The 22869-nt window shown below is 37.3% G+C and overlaps 1 protein-coding gene across 1 annotated transcript; it reads left to right on the top strand.

Annotated features, from left to right (window-relative positions):
• Window positions 1-1718: 1718 nt before the first annotated feature.
• On the top strand, window positions 1719-21516 carry LOC124878446 (nuclear receptor subfamily 5 group A member 2-like). Its single transcript, XM_047382387.1, has 7 exons — window positions 1719-1957; window positions 3906-4024; window positions 4350-4491; window positions 5258-5913; window positions 13427-13546; window positions 15633-15780; window positions 17942-21516. Exons 1-7 carry the CDS (start codon window positions 1936-1938, stop codon window positions 18193-18195), a joined length of 1461 nt encoding a protein of 486 aa, XP_047238343.1. The 5' UTR covers window positions 1719-1935; the 3' UTR covers window positions 18196-21516.
• The last annotated feature ends 1353 nt before the right edge of the window (window positions 21517-22869 follow it).

The following is a 22869-nucleotide window of genomic DNA, read 5'->3' as shown; positions in this document are numbered from 1 at the left end:
TAACTCCATCTTTTTCTGCTTAAACTTTAGAAAATATTGCTAAGAAGCAAACTGACCAGGGGCATGATAACAGCACAATACCCTACTTCATACTTTCCACTTTTGACAGAGATTTATTTTATCCATTTCATGATTATAGTCAAAATATTCTAAGAATAAAAATAATTTTTAAATGTAGTTTTATTTTTTAACATCATCCCAAGATCCAACACAGAGTTTCTCGACTACTCTGTGCAACCCTATCTTTGGGAACAACTAGTTTAGCCATCACAGTTCGGTCCTTGTCAAACTCACATCAGTTCTGATAATTTCATCTGGTTGTAATGTTTTGTCATTCTATTAATACTTTAATTCATATTTTTTATTCAAATCTAAATGGATGCTATCACAACATTCTCAATGGACTTCTTCATGGAGCATATTAACATTTTGCTTAACATTTAGCTGTGACAACCATGGGCGGTTCTAGACAGGGGCCAACAGGGGCCAGTGCCGCTTCAGCCGTATTGAGATTGGATCACAGTTTTCATCTGCTAGGTCAGGGGTTTGCAACCTGCAGCTCCAGAGTCGGAAGTGGGTCTGTGGCTCACTTAATATATTAAACGATTAAATGTTTCCATTTCTTTTGTTTCATTCCTTCGTTCTGTGCCCCCATGAAAACAACACTGGCCCCACCCTGGCCCCTCTTGCACTTTTGGCATAGAACTGCCACTGTTCACAACCAAAAAGTAAAAACTCCAACCAGTGATACCAACTTACTTCACCACTAAGAGGAGCCCCATACAGATCGTTTCCCTTTGAAAATACTTTATATCACCCACATGTGAAATATTTTTTTGAAAATATATCCTATTTTACATGCTTTGACTAATCATTGTCTGATTGCTATTAGTTAATGTCTATAAAACTATAATTTGACCAAGATACTATTTCAGGGATCAAGTGATCAGAGCACTGAGATTTATTTGGGTTTGGTTGTGGTGAGCAAAGAGCTTAAAGGGCTGCTAAAATGAATCATGAAAAACTTGGGACACTAGAACATTGTTATAATTGAAGGATACTCTATTTTGTGCAAAATAATCCTGCTCTTCCCCACAGAAAATAAGTCGTTAAATTTAGCCCCCTGCATCTGCAACAGTATCTGAAGAGCAGAGGACCAACTGCTTTGTTCGTGTTTCCATGCGGTGACCCTCAGCAGCCTTACACTGCATCCTGCCTTAGCTAACAATAGGCACTTTAACTATCAATCGTGCTTACCAAGCAAAATCTCCTGTCAGAGTCAATTATTATTAATATGTTCAATCTACATTTAGTGAGCTACAGTGCAGATAAATATAGAAACAGCAGAAAAACAGAGGCCTTCATTGTTTCAATGGCTCCCTAAAAAGGAAAAAGAACTAGCATAAATTTGATTATTATATGTTTACTCCATTATTATAACAATCGTTGTTAGTTTGTTAGAATTATTATCATTATTAATATGAAGGCGCTCTGTATCCATCTCCTTTCCTTGCTAATTTCCTTCATTAAATGCCTGCCTGACAACAGCTTAATGTGCGCCTGGAGTGATAGTCCTCCTTCGACACCGCTCCGCTCCTCCTGTCCAGGCATTTTTCTCTTAGCGAGCATCCGTCACATGACACCGCGTCAACCAATAGCAGCAAAGGAACTTAACTTTGGCCATAAGGGAAGGGCAGTAAAGAGCGATCAGAGCCCACGAGTTTCTCTCTATGTTCGTTAATGATCATCGGCGCACATACAGACTACGCTTGGACAGCTCCGAAAGCAGCAAAGGTTTAGACAGGGTCCACCTGGAGTTATCTTGATCTTTTTTCTTCTAAGCAGCCTATGCAAGGCTGCAGCAGCACATACAATACATTCAGTCTTTGGTTTAATTAGGCAATCATCTCTGACTGGCGGCTGTCTGCAGCTCAGATGTTGGGAGACAAGGCTCACGGTAAGACCATAAACTACTCTGCGTGTTCTTCTACCAGCTGCCATCACTTTGATGAAGCATGTGTCTAGTATTTTACTGTCCCAGTCAAAAACTCAGTACTTCAACTTAACATATAGGGGCATCCGGGGATTTGATTAACGTCCCCTATTATATTTAATTGAAATTGCTTATTCGGTTCTTTAATATTATCAAACTCCCAGGGAAGAAGGATCATAAAAGAAAAAATGCTGTTGGAATTTACTGAATCAAGGATCTGACTGGACAGAATATAAATTTAAAAACAATTCAGAAAAATCTTTCTAAAATAAAAATAAAAATATATAGATAGATATAGAAATAACCATTATATTTTTTTTATTTAAAAAATGCAGTTGACAAAGGTATATATAAAAGATGTAGAGTAAAAGGGGCAGACTTATTTATTTACTCATTTATAGTTACGTTTGTTACATTTGGTTACAAAGTATAGAATACATAAATTAAAAACAGACTAAAAAAAACCTAACAACAATAGAGGCATGACCAAATACTGAGCCTGTCTGATAGTCATTAATAATAATATGAAACATTATAATAATAATAATAAGAAGAAGAAGAATGAGAAGGAAAAGAAGATAAAACGCGACTTTCGTATTAAAACGGACAATTTTTGTAAAAATTTGCTGGTTTGTCTTGATAATTTTGCGCACGTGAAACTAAAGTCATGCAGCCCTCTTTCATTCTCCTCGTGCCCTCCGGTGCCGAGTGTTGGTCGACCTGCTCAGGTGCTCCTGATTAGTCCCGTCTTCCTTGTAATTTAAGTCACTTAACTGGCTTAGAAGGGCTGTTCTGAGTTTATTTTTGTTTTAGAATCTGTCATATTGTCGCCAGTGAGTTTGAGGATGGACCACTTCATGCTGAGTCGCATGAGAACGTCCGGTACTTGCCATTAACACACGACTGTCTCCGCTCTGCGGTCCGGTTCGTCGGATGGAAATAAGAAGCATAGAAACTTCTGGAAAAAAATGAGTATGTTGTTTAAACATTTATAGATTAAATTACGGCAAACATAATTTTTGATTTCTAAAATGTAACGAGTCTGAAAAGTTTAGGCCCAGCGTCACCGTAGGGTTACTTAATAATTCATGGAACCATAGCTGCAAATCATTTTAATAACGAAGAATAACTGACAGGCTAAATGGTTGAATTAAAGTATAGGCCTACGGTCTGCAACCTACAAGGTCGCAAATCTTCACTGAAATTACAGTTTCAAATCCACTTGTGTTAAATAAAATTATTAGAAGTAGCCCAAAAATAAATAATCTTCCTTCATATTTAAATAAATAGAAAAAAATAACTGAAATTGCGCAACTATTAAACGCATAGATGATGTAAATGAACTGCGAGTTAACGAAACGAATGATTTATATTTAATACTTTGTACTCGTGTGAAAAATTATAGGCAAAATAATCAAAGCTATGATTTCACGAAATAAAATGTCTAAATACTTGATGCTTGATTAGGCTACAGCCATACAGTCATGAAATAGAATATGGGTTCCGTCGAGGCTCGTTTGTCAGATTTAAAGTACCATTAGAAAATAGCAACCAGGTAGGCCTATTAAACATATTCTTCATGAAGACCATGTTTCTGTAGAAAAATCTATTTTTTATTGGTCTGATGTAATATTCTAATCTTAAAAGTCGTGTTTTTATTAGCTGCATTCAGAAAATCAGCATAATTAACAGTAATAAACATTTGAAAACACCCGTCTGTGTGGAATTAATCTATATAATGTGATTCACTATTAACAACACTGTTAATGAGTGAATTGAGTTTCTGAAAAAAACTTACTTTCCAATAATATTCTAATCTATTGCATATGACTAGTGTTGAACATACCGGTCTAGTTTTATTCATTTTGAGCAAGGATGCATTTTTCTTTTATGTATGCGTGCGGCAAACCAGGCGTGGCTTTGAAGGTAATGGAATACACATACGACGATGATCTGGAAGAGCTGTGTCCTGTGTGCGGAGACAAAGTGTCCGGATACCACTACGGTCTGCTCACCTGCGAAAGCTGCAAGGTAACACCGCTCTCATCCTCATCCAAAGTCAGCACCAGGCTGCGCTGAGATCTAAATGATCGTTCAAATTCTCTGATGTCTATTATCATGGACGATGACCCCACGGTCACTTTCACACGATAAGTAAATGAACTCTACAGTCACGCTCTCTCCTGTTTATTAATAACCCATTTTTGTTTTAAAGTGAACGGATAAAAGGCTGGAGCTCTTAATATGCAGCAACATTTTCTCACCGCAGTTTCCTCACATGCTGTTTGGGCCCAGCGCTCCATTTTTCGTGCTGTCCTGCCTTGACCGCTGATTGTCTTCTGCCGTCTGTGTTCAGGGCTTCTTCAAGCGGACGGTGCAGAACAACAAGAGGTACACATGTGCGGAAAACCAGGAGTGTAAAATAGACAAGACCCAGAGGAAGAGGTGTCCGTTTTGCCGCTTCCAAAAATGCCTCAATGTCGGGATGCGCCTCGAAGGTATGTGCATAACTCAATATTATAATTATTAGTTTATTATTATTATCCTTAATAATATCATTATACAAGTTTTATACAGACAAACACGGAAAGAAAAATGTTTCCCGTTTGCGTACCACTTATTATTAATTATGTTCGAATACTAAATAATAATAATAATAATATAACATTATATAATAATTCCCTTAATGTAATTCTGTCTGCCTGTTTGTGACAGTATAAACTAATTTTGTTTTTATAGTCTTAAGAGCTTAATTATTTCTTCCTTGTTGCCTGGTGGCTTTGGCTATTTACTACACAAACACACACACACACACACACACACACACACACACACACACACACACACACACACACACACACACACACACACACAAACTTCCCCCCACACACACACACACAAACGTCCACACACACACAAATTGGATGAAATTAATTCCCAGACAGCAGTCCAAAGGAAAGCACCTGCTTCCGTAGCAGAAAAAAAACCACGCATTCTTTGACTTACTGATAAAACTCTGGAGACTCCCAAAGGAGTAGAGCTGCTCACAGACTCTAAGGGGATTCTTCCTAGCCCTAAAAGGGAAGCAAGGGAGACCAACATGTCTGTTATTTACTTAATGAGAATAACTTTGGATGGAACTGAAACAAGAGCTTTTAGTTAGCTTGTTTTTGTTGGTTGCAGCTGAATTTAAATGCATTTGGTTTTAGAACTGAGTGCAAATTTACCTGAAAATCCATTTTCACCTCTTGTATCTTGTGACAGCTGTGCGTGCAGATCGCATGCGTGGGGGGAGGAACAAGTTTGGCCCCATGTACAAGAGAGACAGGGCCTTGAAGCAGCAGAAAAAGGCTTTGATACGATCCAGTGGGTTCAAGCTGGAGACCTCGGTCCCCCCACCAGCCTCCCCTTTGCAGACTGACTACAGCTTTACTGGCACCCTACACGCTTTGCCCACCATCTCTAAAAGTCTGCTGCCCTCCAATCCGAGCTCCATCACCTCCACAGACTACGACCCCAACCTTTATGGACCTACATCACTGGGCATGGCCATGCAGTCCCATGTGCCCCTTACCCCCCAGTACCAGTACACAGCATTCCCCAGCAGGGCAATTAAAGCTGAGTGCCCTGACTACACCAGCTCCCCCGAATCCATTACGGGATACCCCTATCCAGAAATGTACCCCTCAGCCTCTCCGCAGCCACCCAGCCTTCCACCATTGGTGCTGGAGCTGCTCCGCTGTGACCCAGACGAGTTAGTGGTACAGAACAAGATTATGGCTCATCTGCAGCAGGAGCAGAGTGGCAGGGGCCGAACTGAAAAGCCCAGCACCTTCAGCCTGATGTGTCGCATGGCGGATCAGACCCTCTTCTCCATTGTCGAGTGGGCTCGGAGTTGCATCTTCTTCAAGGAGCTACGGGTGAGCTGCCAGCATCTCACAAGCATGCATGCACTCACTCAAAACAGAGAAGGTTGTCAGCGGTGTAAGTTTACAAATTCCTAAAGATGTTCCAGCACAAATCTAACTGGTTTCCAAAAACATCTTTAATCCATTTTAGTTTGTCTTTGCCTTTTTTACTTTCAGAATTCTGCTGCACTTTATTTTAATTATATATATTAGTTAATTAATAATTATAAGTGTGTGTTTGAAGGCAAGGAGTGGGGGTCACTGCAGTGGTACTGTGTCCTGCATTGTAAGGTACTTTTCAATTTTGTGCAATGTTATACAGTTGTTGTTTGTTTTACATTTTATATCATTTAGGATTTTTAATTCCACTGTTTTTACTCTTGCCCATTTGAATTTATTAACATGGATCCCAAATGGATCATTCATTATAAATCAGAACCAAGCAGCTCTAAAAAAATCTAAAAAAAAACCAAAACAACAACCAGTTATTATGAACAAACATTTGGCTTTTCACAACCAAAAAGGAAACAATGCTTTTCTCAAAAGCAGACATGTTGTCAAATTTCTCAGTATTAGTATATAATTCCGTTCTGAGATCATGGAAATCATGGTCACATTAGAAACTAGATATAGCATTAACTGACATTCATAGGGCTATAGATCCCACAATTAAGAATTATATTAAAATTTGATGAAATTAAGTTGTTCAACAGGATATTACTTTAAATGCCATAGCCCATGACAGGAAGGCAAACTGCAGCTTGGACAAGCTCACACTTTCTAGAAATTGATGGGGTGTCAGTACTGATGTGATATATTTTAACTTCATAAAATTACATTTTGCATATCAGCAAAAACATTTAATTAATGAACACCAAGAATACCGTTGTACTCAGTACTAATCATTAGGGGTGCATAAAAATTATTCTGCCGTCCACCATAACCCTTATTGAAACCTTTGCTTTATGTTCAGACAAGTCAGCAAAATCTTTACTATTTCAGTCCAATGAAGACAAAGTATGCCAACAATGAGGAGCAAATAGGTTGCATTGTAGGAGGGTATTGGGAGACCTTCAGCCTTGTAAGGATGGTGAGCAAAGTAGTGTTTACAGTGGTTGATCACAGCACACACACACCCCAACCTAACCTATCATTTTGGACTTCATTGTTTTAGTGAAATGTGCCACCTATGATGTGATGTTTCTGATGCTGAGAAACATCATTTCATAGGCTTTAGTCAAATCTCATCAGCCAAATAAATGGCCTTGATAAGACTTGGTGAGACTCCATACAATCTCATCAACAAATGCTCTTAAATTCTCAGCAGATTTGCTGTAATTTCCTTTTAAAAGTTCATTGCAACAACATTTGTTGTGAAGTGGCACTATATACAGTAAATAAACTGAATTAAAACTGAATTTCTGCTCTTCTGCCGCTTCAAAGTTGACATGTTGCTTCTAGTTTTCCTTTCATTTACTTGATTCAAACATGAAGTTATTGTGCACTTATATATGTTTTGAAACACATTTCAAAGAGCTAATGCTGCTAGTATATATTTTCGAAAAAGAATAAAGTTGAGTCATTGCAGTAACTCCAATATTTAGAGAGAAAATGCTTCTTCACGGGTTATGAACATGATTGTCAGTTCTCTTCAGTCATGTGGTTTTAATTTCTTAGATAGTAATCCTGTTATTTTTAGCTTCTATTTTATTGTTTATTCACCTGTACAGCACTTTGATTGCCTTTGGGTTTGTAAAACGCTTTAAAAATAAATAAATAAAATAATAAAATAACCTTAATAAATAGATAAATAAATAAATCAATTAATACCTTGCCCCTCATTGTCAACCCTACTTTTCTAAAGGGTAGGGTCTCCCAATTATGTTGTTCAGGAGGAGGTTCACACATTATTGCTTTCCAGCTAAAAACAAAACAGATATTTCAGGGGCACACTTTTTTTGTATGTTGCATTTGAGTCTCAACAGTCATTTATTAGTATAAAAAAGTAAAAGATTATATATTTCTTAATTGAAAGCAATTTACAACAGCAATTGCCATTATACTGTAGCTTGATGCATAATAATGTGTAGCAATGTGTGTCATACACACACACACACACACACACACACACACACACACACACACACACACACACACACACACACACACACGTATTAATGGGTATCCACAAGAGATGTGATTTAGCCAAAATCATGCTTAAGGCCAAGGCTTACTTAACATTGACCAAGACTAATTTACTAATTTAAATATATTTGCTTCAGTTTAGTTTGAGCATTCAGAAACTAAATTAATCTATTAAAAATTTTTAATTCACAGACCCAAAATTGTTGTTAAAAATAACTAATAAAACCAAATAATAATAATAGTAAAATAATAATAATAATAATTATTATATGGTTATTATTATTGTAATTATTAAATAATTGTACAATTTTAATGAGAACCAAAGACTCTTTAAAAGGAAGACTAGACTGAGAATCCGGCTCCAAAGCTGACGAAAAAGTTGTGCTTTAGGAGTTTGATGTGGTTGCCTCTCTAAGATTCTTAGAAATGCTGATCTCTGTAACATAATTACACACAGATGTGCAGATGTGTGTAAATTCTAACTTGGTCCAGACTTGGTGTCATTCTTTTTATAAATAATAAGTAATGGAATTGTTTGCGGTGAAGTGTGCTACCAAGCCCTGAATTAAATTTGTGCCTTAATTTTGCAGTCTGGGATGGAAAACTTTTCATAAGCATTTGCAATAGTACACCACCATAAATAATTTAGCTGCCTGTCCTAAAATTATTCTGTATTAAAGTGTAGGGTACATTATGACATAATGTTGCAACAAAGAATACCATGGTCGTGGCAGTCCACTCTTGCCATGAGCCTGTTCTAAATTCAGTTCAGCCAAATTTAAATGAATTAATTCATGTTCATAGTTCAATTAAAAATTATGAACTAAGTTCACAGATCCGACATGAACAAGTTCTTGTTTATACTTCAAGAAGCAAATTGAGTCTGACATTTTGATGGAAGGGCGGTCCATTAAGACCAAGTAATTGTAGACATTTGGTCCTTCTCTTTAATGAAACCCTAGTCTGGTAAGGAGGTAGACTAAGCTGAAGCAAATTCAGTCTAGTTTAGATTGTTGTGGTACAGGCTGACAGTTTATAATATTGACTGTAACGTGAAGAATAAGGCATTTCAACAACACGGTTAAATAACAGGTTGTGTGTGTGCACAACAGATAAAATTTGCCTGCACCTGTGCACACACTCATGTTAAATGACACCAGGGCGAGGTGCAATCACTTCAAGTTCAACATGTAAAAACACCATTGCTCAGGTGAGTGCCATCATACACAACACTGCATACTTTAGTATAAATCCTAACAGATTGTAGCAGGCTGCAGTAAAAAATCTGTATGATAGCATTAAAGCTAATTTTGTTTGTGGGGTTTTTTTGGAATTATGAAATGTTGCTTATGTTTTGACCTTGATCTGAGTATCAGATCACCCGAATCATTTGTCAGTGGGCTAATTTGATTCAACACACTGCTACTGTTTATGCATACCTTGCTGAGCTCCTTTTCAAAAACAAGCACCTAAAAAGCAAACAAAAGAACTAAGACAAAAACTGTATTTTTTAATTATTTGTTATCATCATCTAATATTGGCAGACCATATGAATAGTACTCTGAGGCCTTAGACAGACTTTTTTATATTTTAGACATACAAGATTATACATTGTTTGTGTTTTGTTTGATATTAAAAAGAAATGCTTGATGTGGACTATTAGATGTTTGAATTTATTCATTTTCTATGAAACCTTGAGGAAAACTTGATTTAAACCCTTGGGGATAAGGCAGTGAGATATATTATTTAACTGACCTTTTCTTCCCTTCTGTTCCACTCTTTCAGAATAACCACATATAGTTTCTATGGTAATTATACCATACAAATCAGCTAGCTCTCTTATTGATGCTGGCAGCAATTTTTTTTTTATATTGGCAGTCATTCAGTTTCTTGCTTTTAATTAATAAATAAAATAATTCATTATTTAATTCCAGTGACCAAAACTGGGTAAAAGTTTTATTTTCTGAGAATTCTCACCGGGATTAAAGCGTTTAGTTGTAACTTATGTGTGTTCCTTGTCTCAGAAACAAAGTTCACATTGTGTTGGGCTGATAGTTGTTTCACCTTTTCGCAGTAACACAACAAGGTATCTTTGTTCTGAATGTGTTGGAAGGATACCTTCCCCCATACTAACAGACAGGGAGACAAAGCTGCTACCAAAAAGTTAGTACATAAAATCAGATCTCAAATCAATATAACAGTTTATCAAATGTATTATTCTATATATTTACTGTACTGTAATTTTACATTTCCTGTCCCAATCACCTGAAGCATGATGCATACTTTTCACTTATGCATGTGTAACGTGCTGTAGAAAAATACAATTTTCTTTAAACTAAGGTTTGTGTTGCCTGCTGTTGATTTGCTTAATCTCCCTATGTGCTCCATTTTGGTGTGTTTGCAGTGCAGCTGCAGTGATTACGAGTCATAATTAATTCTGATGCTGCTGCAGTAGCCACATGGTTTTTTATGTGGGTTATGATGAAACACTATCAGTCAACTAAAAATATACAAATTATATTTATGATACCTTCACGCTCAGACTTCTGTTGTGGCTTTGACACAAGAGACTACATTCTATCTATGGTCGTCCTTGGACCATGAAGGATATTATTGAAAGAAGGAGAATATATAACTATATACATGTAACAAATAGCAAAGGAATGAAGTTTAAATGTTGATAGATTTAATATTTCATGCTATGAGACTCACTGGAACTGAAGCACTCCAATAAAATCTTGTTTCTCACTGCAAATATATTATTAATTGCTCTAATCTTTTTATTTGCATTGATTGATGCATTGAGTTTCCTTGTTTGCATATGATCTTTAAATTTGGAAATGTCTTAAACATTTGATTTTTAATGGCAAATAAACATGTTCACAGAGAACCTTCTTTTAAACACATCTGATGTGCGTCTCTGTCGAGAGCCTGACTTTTTTAATGCACAGTGGATAGTCAAAGTTGTGAGAATGAAGCTGTGTATTTTATCAAGAACAGCCTTCTGTTGAAATGTCTTTCTCCCTGGGCTGGATAATTACATTCCATGCAGATGATAACGGGGGAATGTGAGCTCTTGCTGCAGTTTTGCTTCATGCTTGCCTACAATGTTAAATAGTTTGCAAAATGGAAGCTACTGATTGCTGCAGTTCCTCAGAGGTGGCGTTTGTCTTTCCTTAGTGTTTGGACCTACAATCACCTGTTGAATAAGAAGTGGTAATGAGGCTTGTTGTTTGTTACACAGGTTACCAAAGTTAGCTTTATGTACTTACTCTTCATTGGCAGTTCACAATATGTTAAATATGTAAATCTCCTAGTGGTGAGAATTCATTATCTCCTTGCAGCACATTAGGCTTTAGACTCACCAGTTCAGCAATACAGCCATAGCTCTCTCTGTGTCTCAGTTTAGAAAGGAAGCATGATGAAGTGTAAAGAAAATAGGTACCCACACCTGCTGTGAGAAGGCAGAATTCACTTGTTCCTGGTTTTGTTGAAGTCATCATTTGCTTTTAATTTTAACAAAGTAGGGTTTTAAAGGCTGAAATGATTTATTTACACCAAAGTCATCGTTGTGACACTTTAGGATGATAAGAAATGGCACTTACCTCTGGAGTCCAAAATGTCTGCAGAATACAGTAGCTTTGACATTAGTAACACCAAATTCTACCATAAACATCATATAAGATTTAAACATCCACATCTTAAAAAATCTTTAGAGAAGACCAACAATTCATCATTCCCTAACAATGAAACGTAACCCTGCAAATGTCTAACTTAAAAATAAATTCAAAAGATAAAGGTGTTGCATTGTATGGCCTAAAATCAGCACACAGTTTGGCACACAGTTTAAAGCCATGTACATAACTAAATATAATAACATTTTCTGGAGCAATTTATTGCCATTTCATTGGAAACAAAATGGTAGAAAACAAAATGAAAATGTTTTTTTGAGCTATATCTTTCTGTAAAAAATGATCAGAGAGATAATTGCAAACACAAAAAACCTAAACAAATGCGAAGATGTAAGCCTCATAGTCCTAACAGCAGTTCAGCATTTAAACAGTAGGAGATAGAAAACTGTGTAGCTTAAAGGGAGAGTGTGAGGAGTCTCTGGTGATGTTCAAAGTGCGGTTCTTGCAGAAGCCGTGAAACCCAACCTGGGCAGTGGATAGGGATGCCTCAGTGACCCATTCAGCTTCCCCCACAATCCTCTGCAGGGCTATCTTTTTTGCCATATCGCAGTTGCAGTATCATGTCTAGTTGCAGCATATCAACACAATCTCCACCACAGCTCTGTAGAATGTTGCGAGGATACTTGTGATGTTTGTGTCAGTTTTCTTAAAAATTGTGGTCTCTGCTGCAGAAGTCAAAATGCATTTCAAGTTTAAAAGGGATATGCTGTTCTAAATGTAAGAACAAAAAGGTGTGATCAACTGAAAACTTTGGTTTCAGTTGATCATTTTTTTTTTTTTTTGCAGGCAGGATTTTGTTCAGTAAAAGCATATTTTGCTGACAAATCATGTATTTTTTATTTATCATCTCTAACTGGTGAATTATACCACTTGACAGGTAGGCTATTTGATGTGTATTTGAATCCAGATTAACATGAATCAAACAGAATCAGAAGCGTTAACATTTCATGTGGGGAACAAAATGAAACCTTTCTGAACCCTGCTTCTTGTATGTTTGAGGGTTTTTTTTCAAAGTATTTCTTTGGCTGCTGCATCCAACTTCTTTTGGAGAGGAAGCACAGGAGGTCACCAAGACCTCTTGCTTCCTTAACCCTTCCTTTTATCACGGCACATGCAGACCCCCACCACTTCACCGGCCTAGATGAGTGCAGCACAGAAGATTGGACAATCTTCACTGCCACTGATATATAGTTTCATTCAGATGAACAGTAATTCTGTCAGCTCATGTCAGATGAATGTGTGTCTGGGCCTATTAGCAGCTGCGCCTGCAGAATTACTGTCTGCCATGTCCTTCGGTTTACTGTCAATACTGCAGGAGGGTGGGGTTTATCTTCAAACGCAAACTCATCCCCCAAACAGAATAGAACAGATGTGACTGTTCAAGGTGGGGCTGTTAAGGCTAGCAGGTTAAAGAGGTCAAAGATTGTGCTCGTAAATACACAACATGGGACAGCACACACAAGTACCACCTTAACTGCTTTATGATCACCTGCCTCTGTGGTCATTTTCAAAGTATTTTTGCTACCATATATTTAAGTGTTTTCTATAATGATAGAAAATAAAGGAAAAAAACTTTAAAAAATAAGTTTTTATGAGTTTTAGAGAGTGACCTTTGAAAAAAGGAATTTGAGTTGCTTAAAATAAGGCCACACTCTCATCTGACTTTTTCTTTACTCTATTTTCTGAAGGTGGGAGATCAAATGAAGTTGCTGCACAACTGCTGGTCTGAACTTCTGGTCCTGGACCACATTTTCAGACAAGTTCAACATGGAAAGGAAGACAGTATCCTGCTGGTGACTGGCCAAGAGGTAACACTCCCTCGCACAACTTCCCATCAGCACAATAAGCTTCTGCCTCACTCACTAATGTGTAACAACACTTAGGTGTCAGCTGGACTTCAATGGTAGAGCGGTAGAAGTGGACTGTGTAGTCTTGATTTATCAAAAAGAGAGGTTTCTACGTAATTACATTTAGATTGGTTCTCCATGGTTTGATGCTTTGTTGTTGACATTTCCTGACAGAAGCTTTGCCTTTGTAGTTAGCTTAAGGCCAGAAACCTTACCAACTTCTTTTTGTTTGTTCATTTCAGACCCAAAGCTTAATGAAGACAATATATATGGAAATGTATCAGTCATTGAACCAGATAAAAGTAGCTCTTGAGGCAAACTGACCCATCTCACATTTTCAGTTATAGAAAAAACTGATGAATTTAGGATTTACCTTGTAATAGTACTGAAAAAAATATAGTTTTAGGTACTGAATGAGCTGAAAGTATATAGCATTTATCCAGTCATACAGACAACTCAAAGCCCTTTATCACCATGAGTCACATTCAGCCATCCATATACCAATATATATTGGTGGGCAACTTTATCATGTGGAAGCTGGAAATATACTTGCAACCTTCTGATTGTTAGACAACTTGTTAACGAAAGCTTGCTGATTAGCTATGAATTACAGTACAGGTGGAAACTTCAAGACATTAAAATTCAGAACGCACAAATGAAGGACCTTATTAGCTAAAATTACATTGCTGAATCTTTAAATGCTCATTTCAAAATTAAATGATGTGTCCCCTTAGTTGTTTTTCTGTTTAATATGTATTTTTGTACATATCTATTTTTTGCATTAATATGTTTGGTGAATTAACCACACAAACAATCAGCAACTAGTTTTTACTCACTCCTGACAAAGGAACACAATTTACACTGGAGGCAAGTAGTAAGGAAGTGCTGGCATTTTATTTCTGACTGGTGGTGTTGTGGGCTGTTAAAGGCATACCCACTACTGTAAATCTGCTTCCTATACCAGTTAAACTAAAAATCTGAAGCTACTGTCAAATGTGCAGCATAAAAGCTGATTTAAAATGCATAATAATGATTTATGATTTGAGCTACAAGCCCTTAAGTCTAACCTACACTCTGCCTCAGAGATTCACTCCTTTGGTTTTCAACCTGATCATTACTGTTGGATTTTTAATTCTTACAGTGACAACAAGTTTGTTTTTTCGATTGAAAGTGATGTTCATGCATCATGGTGTTAGATGTACATTTCTGATGGTTCTATTTGGAACTAAGGAAAAAGTATATTTGTGCTTATTTTCTGGCTTTACCTTTAATCACTCATAATGAGGGGATCCTCAATGTTATTGTATTGACTACTGGCTTTGCAGCTCACTTCATATCATTTTACACAGAAATAAAAAAAAAACATTTTCAGCATTAGCTCTACATTATATTCTTGCTTGAAATGTTATATTTTACAGTTTCATTTTAGACTTTCACAATATTACTTTTTAACCATGAGCTGAATTATAATGAATAAATGAACACTGTGGTAACCAAGCATTTTGTTTCTTTGAACATTGTATTCATATCTGATCACCTGACTTCTTTAGCTGCCAATTCATGGTCCACTGAGATCAACTGTCATGGTTGCATGAAGTTGTAACTTCACACATCTACTCAAGAAGCACCAGCAAATACAGTTCAGTCAAATTAACCAATATTGGTATCCTCTTCTAGGAATTTCTAACAATATTAAAATAAAATGAACATGTCATTGTGGATTCTGTTGATCAGTGTCTCTGTAAAAGTAAAGAAAAATGTATTGTGTGTATTTCATTATTATATTAAAAAGATTATGTTGTCTGTTCTGAGTTCTGTAATTCCTATTCATATGCAAATAATACATCTGAATGTTTTAGTATTTTTAAAATCATTTACATATAAAGAGTACACTAGAAGGAAAAAAAACAAAACATTTTAAACTATCATCCTCTAAAGTCTTCCCAAATACCAATCCTCTTCAGATGAGTGCCAACAAAATCTCAGGCACATAAGAACATGAAAAGGAAATAATAACAAATAAATTTTTCTTTCTATATTCTTGCAGATTGATGTTTCATCCATTTTGTCGCAAGGAGAGACAACTCTGTCCAGTCTGGTCCAGAGAGGTCAGGAACTTGCAGCAAGGCTGCGGGTGCTGCAGGTCGACCGCAGGGAAATGGCTTGTCTCAAGTTCCTCCTTCTGTTTAATCCCAGTAAGTTACCCTCAGGATTACCTTTCATCACTGGAATGAGCATAGGTGTTTACTCATGTTTAACAAACAATACATCATATTTGTTATATACTATACATCATGAATTGTGTATTCTCCTTGTCTGCACATTTCTACAAGTGGTCTGTGTAGAGATGATGCATTAATGAAAAACTGATACAAAAATCTGTCAAGTTCTTGGGTTGGCATAGCCGTACAGATGCACCGAATGAATAGCAACACTGACATCTTAATGAAAAAATGTCACAAATACAGATAATCTGTGGTTCCTAGGAAAGTGTTTTCCTACATAGCCTTTATCCCTACAATAAAATCACTTAATTAAATATCTAAGCCTGACAAAAGCAAATATTAACAAAAGCAACCTTATCCATTGTCCACTAATGGCATTCAAAAGAAGAGTAATGGATGGGTCTATCATTTAATAGCAAGACTGACATTCATGTAGTGGCTTGTGCAGATGGAGAGAGCATAGATGTGGCTTGCCCAGATTCCCAGAAGTGTTCCCTGTTCAGTGCTGGCAAAGCAGAGAACAAAGAGCTTTTGAACACGGAGAGCACTCCTTATAAACAGAAAATATTTGCTATCTTTGCCAGCAGCTTCTTTGCACACGCTCTTGCTCTCCCTCATTCTCAGAGTCAGATTTGTTGGGGGTAATTTAATTGCCCTTAAGCAATTTGAAAAGATGATTCAGAGACATAGATTCAAAACATTTAATTACTGTGTGAATGGATTCTCTGAGATGGGCTCAGCTGATGCTGAATGGCATTCAGCTGCAGGGCAAGGCTATTGTCTCACACACACACACACACACACACACACACACACACACACACACACACTTGTTTTGCTATATGTAGTGAGGACCATGTGTTGACTCCCATTGACTTCCATTGATTTTCAGTCATTTATCAACCCTTTCTATGCCCTAACCCTGACAATAACCCTAAACCTAACCATTACCAGTGCATGCCTAACCCTAACCTTAACCTAAACTCAATTCACATCTTAGTCCTAAACCTAACCGTTAGCAAAATAGGTCGTGAGGACCAGCAAAATGTCCTCACTTTGGTACAAACGGTCCTCAATTTGATGGTGAAATCGGGAAAATGGTTCTCACTGTGATGCCAAGACAGGAACACACACACACACACACACACACATAGACAATCACACAGAGAAAAGCACGTATATTCATTTAAGGTTTAAAATGCATTATTGAGTACATTTTAAGCTAGCATACCTGAGTGGGCTGCATGCTGTCACAAACTGTAGAAATGTGCATCAATTAAAATGGTTTTTATATTTAAACAGAGATTGGTTTGATCAGATTTGGTGAAGATGGGGTTTACTTTACTGGACTTTAAAGTAAAATCATAGTTCAGGTGTACAAACTAACACACAGAGATGGTAGGGTTAACTATTATCTTAACATGCGGGAACACACACACTTGAGCTATTCACCTTCACGTACCTGCTTGCTAAATGAAAATACACTCATTCTTACATTCACTTAATACTATTCAAATAAAAGTATTATAATTATTTTTTTAAATCATCACTGCCCATAAATTGTGCTAATGTTATGTACACTCAATTAGTGCAATGCATATTCACGCATATGCATAAAAGGAAGAATAAATCAATCATTGATGCAGGTTTCCACTGTAAAATGTCAATCTTTGATCAGTTAAGATTTTGAATTGCTAGCAGAGACAAAAAGAAAATTACAGTCATGACCACGCTCATCCCATTCATTTCATTGGGGTGGAATAGAAAATATTTTGTTATTGTTCGTTTTCTCATGTGGCAGTTTGGGTTAAAAATGTAATACCAAAGCAAACATCTGTGTAGGCTCTGCTGCAGTCCAGGTTAATACATGTATTTGCTTTCCTCCTACAAACCATATAATTTTTCTATTTATTTTTTTGTTGCTGCTTTGACAAGATGGTATGCATCATTTTCTGTAGATTTGTTCTTTTAAGTTAAAAATTGATTCTTATTTCCAGTATTTCTTTATACAGTTGTCAGTCAAATGAATTTTAGACAAATCTGCTGAACATACCTTAACTTGATCAAATTCATCAAATGATGTCCCCCAGTCACGCTTCAAGAATCCTATTTGTCTTCTGTGTATTTATAGACGTAAAGCTCCTGGAGAACCAGGCATTCGTAGAGGGCGTCCAGGAGCAGGTGAACGGAGCTCTGCTGGAATACACCCTGTCCACCTACCCTCAGTTTCAGGATAAGTTCAGCCAGTTGGTGGTCCAGCTGCCCGAGTTGCGCTCCCTCAGCTCACAGGCTGAGGACTACCTTTGCTACATGCATCTAAGTGGAGAGGTAACCTGCAACAACCTGCTCATCGAGATGTTACATGCTAAGAGAGCATGTGTGTGAAAAATACATACACACAAATGTTTACCACCAAGTGTTAAATTTCTGTGTGAGACAGTGTGTATGTCTGAGAATGTGTGTGCAGATGAAAAATAAAATGTGAAAGGTTTCACACTGGGTCATGTTTGTTAGGGCTTTTCCTAGGGTCGAACGGGAAAAAAGATGTTTCACAGTTTGGAATTTAATGGTTTGAAAATTTGGAATGTTTCCATTTTCATATTCTGCACAGCTACTTTAACATGACCTTAAAACTGGATTTTCTACTCTGAAAATATTTGAAATTGGGTTTATGGTGAAGTTAAAGATAAATAAACCAAGTTATACAGTACAGTCAAGTTATTGTATCTACCATAGAGCTGCAGAGCTGATGTCTACTATGACCTAAAACTAAGTTCCCATTTCCCAATGCCACTCTGAACCAGACTTTTAGCTGTGAAGTGTTCTGCTGAGGCATGGTGGGAGGTCTGCCAGTTTACCAGGCCCTTTGTTGCCTTCTTTCAGAAATCACATTTGTGCTGCCTGCAACAAGGTCTCCTATAAAGAAGCTCTTTTTAGTTGGAACACTGAACGTAGATCATTTTATTTAAATTAAAAAAGATTTTGTAATTATTGTTGTAAAAAAGTAATGCATCAAGAACTTCAGTGAGGTGCTGATCACTGTGACAATCAATAATCTAAATGTCACACACCTCACTCCCATGAGTGGTTTTTGAACTTTATAGAAACTCTGCCCTTTTCCCCTCCTGAGAGGGTGATGGATCCCGTAAATGCCTTAAGGCTGTAAAACTGAATATTTACCAAAGTTAAAATAACAACTGAAGCTGGAGTGTGTGACATTTGTCTCCAGTTTTTGAAAATACTTTAAAATAACATGACACACTGACTCACTTTTGTCAGACTAGGTAAGAAAGCACATAATGTATTTGACTCTACAGGCAGCCTAAATGTAAATTGTTTTCTGTGGAGTTGTTTTTTCATTTTATTTATTGAAAAAGTTATTTGATATTCCAAAATCAGTTTTCCTCCTGAAATACATTCATATTAAGCTGAATCACAAAGAAAACAGAAAAAGTACAAGACAATAGTACAATGGGGACACTAATAAAAAATGAGATTTGAAGGAAATAAGATGATTAGTAATGTTTGGTCATATATGAAAAATATGTGCAAGTCAGGACAGAAAGAGCATAAAGAAGAGGGTATTGCTTATGAGCAAGTGTTGGGAGACAGAAAAAGACAGGAGCGTTAAAGATGTGAAGAGGAAGGACACTAAAACAGGTATTTGTTCTTCAGTTTTCCTGATGGCACAGAGAGGAAGAGGGGATATTTGGCCACATATTGACTCCTGTTTATTTACAGCTTATTAATCAGGCTCACTGAGACCTAACAGCAATTAAACATCAGAAATTATGATCTATCATACTCATTCTCTTTTCAAAAACGAATGAAAGCTGGAATCATCTGTGTAGACATAAACCAATGATGGCTTTCAGTTTGCCTTACATTAAAAAGACTAAAAAAGGCAATTGTCAGATTACCTTCTGACCTTGTCAACCATTTCTTTCTCTCCTGATCTTACTTATTATTCAGATATGGTGAGATAGAGAGAAGTATTAATACTCCTCAAACTGTTCAACATCATGCTACATTACAACCAAATACATCAAAGTATTGAAAGTTCAATTGGATTTTACAGACATAGACACTGAAATCCTTTCCCATTCTTCTTCACAAAGTAGCTCAAGATTGATCAGATTTGATAGATCTGTGAACAGCTTTGTTTTTTATTTCACAGATCCTTAAGTGAACTTAGATCTGGACTTTGACTGGGCCATTATACCACATGTATGCGTTTTATTCTAAAGTTTTGGCTGTAAACGTAGCTGGGTGTTTCTGCTGGGAGAACCTCCATCCCAGTCTCACATTTTCTGCAGGTTTTCTTCCAAGATTCCAGATTTGGTCCTATATAAATGGAGACCATTTAGTGTTATTGTCACTAAGTGGTGTATATCAACCTTGTCATGAAAATCAATTGTTATTTTTTTTAAAGAATTAAACTCATTAATTCTTTCTATACATGGTTAGGAAAACGTTTGAATTGGCACATTAAAATGAACACAAATGAAAATGAGTTTGCTGTGTGACAGAAGACTAGCAGCAGCAAATCCTCATATTAAACTCGCTTCCATCAGATTGTGCAGATTAATTAATCCCTTTCACACCCAGCAATGTGTGACAATCTATCCTAAACTATTATACGTACTGACTAAGAGGTTTTACAGTTTGACTGGTCTGTTTGCGGATTGACAAACAAGTTAATCAGATTTGATGCGATCCAGTGTTGATCCAGGACTTTTGTTTAGCCTTGGAGGTATGTGCTGTTATGCCCTGCTCATTAACAAATTTAGCCAAGTAGCTGGGAGGTGATGAGGGAAGATTATTTAGTCTCAATAAACCTGCACAGCATCAGTCTTTTTAAAATAAGGATATATGTGAGAGAAGGATGCAGATATTCAGTGCTGTGAAGGCAGCCACTTTGAAATATTATTCACTATTATATTTTAAATGAACAGTTAACACAGGTTTGGTTTGTGAAGGTGTAACCACTATCACTGTAGCATGACAGCTGCAAACTGATATTAAACAACCAGTAAACAATGAGTCTGACCTTGCGAGGCAACGCACAACCATAGACTTGTCTAGCTTAAAACATCGCTCTGTTTGTGAAACTTACTCTGTTAAAAAGTAACACTTGTGTTTTGTTCCACACTGGTCTCCTAGTTGTGTTAAAAAAAACCATTTAAAAGCACTCCAATCAAATTGGCAGTGACAATACTTTCTGCTCCCATCTGTCACCAGAGTCAGTGAAAATAAAGAAACAAAGTGGTGTTTGTATTATTGTGCAGCTCAACTTTCTTACTGTTGCCATGTCAGATTGGCCCTTGTTTGCCATTTCAAGGTATTGTAGACAATCATTCCGTCTGCCTTAATTCAGTGACTGCCTGAACACACACATGCACCTTGGTTTTCCTTTTAAGACAGCCTTCACTCTGTACAGTATATTTATGTTGTGAAGTGAATATCTACTACAATATGAGGATACATTCAACACAAAAATCTTATCTGCTTTGTGTTGAGATCTAAGCGCTACTGTTGTGGAACTGATTCTCTCGATATTGTTTTTGGTTCTTGCTTTGTTCCCTTTTTTTCTCGTGAGTCTGTCGTAAACTGAAATGTTTTTCTCCCAAGAGAGAAATTGACCACATTTTTCTTTAGATATATTTTATTGTAATAGCAACAAACCAATAAATTCAACAAAGTAAAGCTTGTGTTGTGGTGACTTTCTGCTTGGTGTTTATCATTTTCTCACAAACAATTCCAAGCTCTACATGTACACAATTCAACAGGACTGAGCTTTGTCGCACTCCAGACTGGTTCACACCAGCTCTACTCCGCACATTTAAACACAAGATAAAATTCATACAAATCAGTCACTGACATAGTGGAATTTTTCATTTTGCAACACCTTAAAATGCTGAACTACAGGGGTTGGACAATGAAACTGAAATACCTGTCATTTTAGTGTGGGAGGTTTCATAGCTAAATTGGACCAGCCTGGTAGCCAGTCTTCATTGATTGCACATTGCAGCAGTAAGAGCAGAGTGTGAAGGTTCAATTACCAGGGTAAGAGCACAGTATTGCTTAAAATATTGAAATGCACACAACGTTATGGGTGACATACCAGAGTTCCAAAGAGGACAAATTGTTGGTGCACGTCTTGCTGGCGCATCTGTGACCAAGACAGCAAGTCTTTGTGATGTATCAAGAGCCACGGTATCCAGGGTAATGTCAGCATACCACCAAGAAGGACGAACCACATCCAACAGGATTAACTGTGGATTCAAGAGGAAGCTGTCTGAAAGGGATGTTCGGGTGCTAACCCGGATTGTATCCAAAAAACAAAAAACCATGGCTGCCCAAATCACGGCAGAATTAAATGTGCACCTCAACGCTCCTGTTTCCACCAGAACTGTCCGTCGGGAACTCCACAGGGTCAATATACATGGCCGGGCTGCTATAGCCAAACCTTTGGTCACTCATGCCAATGCCAAACGTCAGTTTCAATGGTGCAAGGAGCGCAAATCTTGGGCTGTGAACAATGTGAAACATGTATTGTTCTCTGATGAGTCCACCTTTACTGTTTTCCCCACATCTGGGAGAGTTACGGTGTGGAGAAGCCCCAAAGAAGCGTACCACCCAGACTGTTGTATGCCCAGAGTGAAGCTATGGGGTGGATCAGTGATGGTTTGGGCTGCCATATCATGGCATTCCCTTGGCCCAATACTTGTGCTAAATGGGGGCGTCACTGCCAAGGACTACCGAACCATTCTTGAGGACCAGGTGCATCCAATGGTTCAAACATTGTATCCTGAAGGCAGTGCCGTGTATCAGGATGACAATGCACCAATACACACAGCAAGACTGGTGAAAGATTGGTTTGATGAACGTGAAAGTGAAGTTGAACATCTCCCATGGCCTGCACAGTCACCACATCTAAATATTATTAAGCCACTTTGGGGTGTTTTGGAGGAGTGAGTCAGGAAACGTTTTCTTTCACCAGTATCACGTAGTGACCTGGCCACTATCCGGCAAGAATGGCTTAAAATCCCTCTGACC

This window comes from Girardinichthys multiradiatus, chromosome 12, assembly GCF_021462225.1.
Source record: "Girardinichthys multiradiatus isolate DD_20200921_A chromosome 12, DD_fGirMul_XY1, whole genome shotgun sequence".
Taxonomy (NCBI): domain Eukaryota; kingdom Metazoa; phylum Chordata; class Actinopteri; order Cyprinodontiformes; family Goodeidae; genus Girardinichthys; species Girardinichthys multiradiatus.
This window is presented reverse-complemented; position numbering and strand designations above follow the sequence as displayed.

Excerpts from the sequence above, each read along its gene's own strand:
- LOC124878446 (XM_047382387.1), top strand. The coding sequence starts at position 1,936 with ATGTTGGGAGACAAGGCTCACG. Across the intron at positions 4,025-4,349 it reads TCACCTGCGAAAGCTGCAAG|GGCTTCTTCAAGCGGACGGT; the intron begins GTAACACCGCTC and ends GTCTGTGTTCAG. Across the intron at positions 15,781-17,941 it reads CCTCCTTCTGTTTAATCCCA|ACGTAAAGCTCCTGGAGAAC; the intron begins GTAAGTTACCCT and ends GTGTATTTATAG.